We start from the raw sequence: 4,643 nt of genomic DNA on the forward strand, positions 1-4,643 counted from the left end.
CACTTGTCCAGTGCGACATTTGACGTTTGACTTTTGAGTTTTCATCAAAGTTTTGATTGCTTTCGCAATAGACTTCTAGAAATATTTTTATTATTATATATAAATTTAAAACAAGAAAATGGTTCAAGCGTGGTACATGGACAATGAAACTACTGACCAACGATTGGAACATCATAAAAATCCACCGGAATACATTTCTCTTGAACATTTGTTTGAAAAAACTGGTGTTGAATATTTCAAGGTACGTTTATTTTACTCTTCGAGATGCAGCAATTAAGGTTCATAACTGAATATTTTTCTAGAATAGTGCAAAAAAAATAGAATTTTTGTGATTTGCAAAGATTTCTCGCAACTCACTTCCTGTCTTGTTAGTTTGAATTTTATCACTCCCCAGTTTTTTTAATTTTAATGTAATTAGCAACATAATTGCTCTTATCAGCGTTTGTTTTTGTTCTTAGATATTGTTATCGGTAGAACTCGTCTCAATTGTACTTCATCTCAACTATGAAATGATCATATATAAAATCTTATATATTATACTTTTAAATATATTTCATGATACCTACAATTCTAAGATGAGGAAAATCTAGCTTTGTAAAATAAAGTAAATATTTCCTTTTCTTATACATTCATCCTTATACACAATCTTTTCTTTAATGCCATAGATTGTAATTAAAGAACCTTTTACAAATAAAAAACATTTTAATTTGCTCATAATCAATATTCAAGTAAAAACAATATTGAAATAATGAAAACAAGCATTTCCTTAACCTACCTGAGCAACAAAGTCAATAGGTATGTTATGTTTTTAGTTGAATGTAGACACATATGCAACAGACGGTGTTCTATCCAAGCTGAAAAAGGAGCGAGGATATACTTACGAAGATGAGATGACCTGCTCCAAGGAGTGCCTTGCCAACTATGAGGAGAAGATCAAGTCCTTCTACACGGAGCATCTACACACTGATGAAGAAATTAGGTAATATTTGAGAAAAAAAATGCAGTTATTACTGTAAAGGCGCTGATAAACTAAATGTGATATAATGATGCATATGATGGTCAATATTCAGTTAACCGTGACAATGCACTGTGCTAGACATCTTTATATTTTAACAGGACACAGCAAACGCAGGCTTAATAGCCAGGGACTATCATGTTTTTTTTTAGATATATAACCCTTACCTACCAACAAATAGTCAGGGAGCTTTTTCTTTCTTCCCATATTATTTTATTATATTGTGCCTGGGCTCTGGGTTACCTAGCTATGCTATAATATTTTAGTGTCATCAAATCATCATCCTATTCCAGGCCACTGCTAGACATAAGCCAATATGCAATATTGTATTTGTGTACATCAATGTTAATGTATGCCAATACAATACCAACAATTTTATCCAAACTGGAACATATCACACACATTACATGCCTAACTGAAGAAATAAACAAAATGATTGTACCTAGACAAACTAATTAATAGACTGCCACATAATTTCTAAGAATATATTAATGATATCTCCGCAGTTTATTTGCCTTTTTTCATGATGAATGAATTTCTTACAGAATATGTGTATCAATTGCAGATTTGTTTTGGACGGGTCGGGGTACTTCGACGTGCGTGACGGCGCCGACCAGTGGATCCGCATCGCTGTGAGCGCGGGCGACATGATCGTCATACCGAGCGGCATATACCACAGGTTCACGCTCGACACGAATGTTAGTATTCGTTATTTATAATATTGCTCACTCATTATTGCAAGGTCTTATGTTAAATTTTATTGATGTTTAAAAAATTAGATAGTAATTTCATGTTAGTAATTATGAAAATTTTAATTCATGGTTCTCCCTTTATTCCATCTAACATCGGCTTTCATATTCATAATTAGATGTGATCCCGTTGAAGTATGATAATTCAATTTATGCAAAAAAATATAACTTGATCCTTGTAATAATAAACCAGCGATATATCGCGATTCACTGCTTCCACTTCCAGACTTAGAAATTTTTTCTTTATACAAACCTTGTCCTGACAATTGTAAACACAAAAAAGGAATTGGCAAAATCAATCAAAGCTCTCTTAAGTAATGCTCTTACATATGTGTATATATGGCAATTAACTTTTATTTGTATAATTTAGTGTTATAATGTATAAAGCCACAACCTTTTAATGTGGCATTGACACAACATACTTTTTTAAAAATGAATTGTTCGATAGGATCTGGTTGTGTATATCCACTTTCAATTGGTGGGCATAATTGTGTTGATTGCCGAGGAATAGTCATCTGTCGCCAGTTAACATTCTATTGGTCCCCATCCCACTTACCATCAGGTGCACTGGGTCTACTACTGGTGCTAGAGTCACTGTGCCATTCTTATAAAAAGTCAAAGTACAAATCTTAAATATCTCATTCAAAAGCGAATAATACGACTAATATATATTTTTTTCCAGAACTACATAAAAGCGAAGAGGTTCTTCATCGGCGAGCCGGTGTGGCAGCCCTACAACCGGCCAGCTGACGACATGGAATGCCGCAAGGAGTATGTGCACAAACTACACCAGGGCTTCGCTCAGGCAGCTTCGTAAATACCATGTCAATCAGAAATGAACATATAGTTAAAGTGGTTAATTTTATGTATTTATCAACAGTTATAGTATACTGTAGGCAGCGCAGTTACAGCCCATTAAAAAATATATTGTACTAGTAGGCCTGATAGTCATTTTCAAATTATCACACTTGTATAAAACAAAATGTGACCACATTTGGGTTTCAATAACAGCGCCACTTATGGGGTCCAAACTTCTATGATTCTTGCAAGAACTGATTAGACTTTCAAAAAACGTCATTGCAATTGATTAGGTGATTTTAGAGATTGACAATTTTCACAAATTTCCAAACATTTGCCTTTTCCTATTGATTTTTCACAATTCTTGGATATAAACCATGTCCAGATAATTAGAAACAAAAAAAGCAAATCAGTCAAGTCAGTCGAGTCTTGCTCAAGTGATGCTCTTATATACATTTGACCACTGTTTTTTTTGTATAGACATTTTATCTTAGAAAAGCAGTTGCAATATTTGATATAATATGTATTTAATATTTATCCCTAGGGTCGGTTAGGTAGGTAGGGTATAATAATGATTTATATAACTAATGTAATTCATTGGAAACTACATCAAATGTCTTGGTGTGACAAAGGTTTTGAAGCAAATATATAAAAGTGCCCAATACTAAAGTAAAATGTGATAATGTATAAGATGTTTATATTTCTAGTGTAGTGCCGTTGTTAATCTGTTATTAGCTTAAGAATAAAGCGTTTTTCCAAGAAATTAAAAAATATTTGATTCAATTTTCTCATTCAGAATGAGTAGACTTTTTTTTTTTATTCAATGCCCTTAAGTAGTGCGGCTAAAAGCTAATTAACGTAAGTTATAAATCACTGCAAATTTTCTGGTAATATGTAAATCCAAACATTGAAGATGCAACATCATGATTTGCAGGGAGTTATAATTATGATTTGTCTATTTTCTTCTTCCTTCGTCTTTTGGCTTTCACAGTTTATCTGTGATTTCAGGTTAGTATTTTATTTTATTCTATAAACAGAATTTTAAACAGTTTCATACTAATTTTAAAACACACTTGGAATAATAAGTTTGCTCAATTATATTTATTTTCCATCAAATTCTATTTTCAATAAAACAGTTTACACTAAAGGCAACTAGTATGAAATATACTTTTTCACAGATTTTTTATTTTGATAAAGCAGCTTACAGGTTACAATGGTCTGTATTTATATTACTCATATTTTTTAACAAGTTTATCAAAAGATTTCTTCATTTAAAATCTAAAATAGAAAGCACTATCAAAATCCGGTGAAAAATGGTCTTGAACGTTAAAAAACGATGGAAGGGCTAAATGTCAAAAAACGAAATAGAGACGCAATAATACCTTTGTGACGTCATGAGGAATTACAATACACAAGACAGAAGGAGATGAAACTATTACCCCACTGCGCGCCCATTCTTGCACATTGCAATATTTGAAATAAGAATTACTGCTACATTTTTAATCAATTTTATTGCGCGTTTCACAAAATAGTTTTGCTTTCTTACTATTTGCAATTACGTATAGAATAATTGTGAAAATCGTGAAAGTAAAATATCCCATTACAAAGATTTATATAGCGATAAGTATTTCTATAACACGTTAAATTGTAGAACAGTCAAGTAAAGTTTTATTTTTCATTTGCGTTCTATAATTATCGTAGTCAAATTTCTAAACACGAAATCCCGATCCAATTTCGACTAAAAAGAATTATATTTGATAATATGGAAACACTATGACATAAGTAACTTTTTTATATTTCCATAAATACTCATTTCACATTGACCATTTATTTTTAAAGCGAATATTGATCCCCTAATGTTAATGAAATCGAAATCTAAAATCTATTTTTTTATTATAAAGTGATTTAATCTTTATATTATACAATATGTTATCTTTTTATGTATATGTTGAATAAAAATATATGGTTTACATATTTTGGTTTCTTTTAAAATTACATTCTTCATATTTAACTGACAATCACGGCCTAATAGAAATTGAATATGTACATTTTGTGGTTTGTGTAATAACTACTAGAAAGTA

At 31.2% G+C, this 4,643-nt stretch overlaps 1 protein-coding gene across 1 annotated transcript; it reads left to right on the forward strand.

Moving 5' to 3' along the window:
* Positions 1 to 4,534, forward strand: LOC115448658 (1,2-dihydroxy-3-keto-5-methylthiopentene dioxygenase). The gene is made up of 4 exons (XM_030176161.2): positions 1 to 241; positions 813 to 979; positions 1,581 to 1,713; positions 2,447 to 4,534. The coding sequence occupies exons 1-4, from the start codon at positions 119 to 121 to the stop codon at positions 2,579 to 2,581; spliced, it is 558 nt and encodes a 185-aa protein (XP_030032021.1). The 5' UTR covers positions 1 to 118; the 3' UTR covers positions 2,582 to 4,534.
* Positions 4,535 to 4,643: the final 109 nt, after the last annotated feature.

The sequence above is a fragment of the Manduca sexta genome, chromosome 25 (assembly GCF_014839805.1).
Source record: "Manduca sexta isolate Smith_Timp_Sample1 chromosome 25, JHU_Msex_v1.0, whole genome shotgun sequence".
In the NCBI taxonomy this organism is placed as follows: domain Eukaryota; kingdom Metazoa; phylum Arthropoda; class Insecta; order Lepidoptera; family Sphingidae; genus Manduca; species Manduca sexta.

Coding starts and splice junctions, on each gene's coding strand:
- LOC115448658 (XM_030176161.2), top strand. CDS start 119: ATGGTTCAAGCGTGGTACATGGACAATGAAACTACTGACCAACGATTG. Junction 242..812: donor CTGGTGTTGAATATTTCAAG/GTACGTTTATTT, acceptor TTATGTTTTTAG/TTGAATGTAGACACATATGC. Junction 980..1,580: donor CACACTGATGAAGAAATTAG/GTAATATTTGAG, acceptor TATCAATTGCAG/ATTTGTTTTGGACGGGTCGG.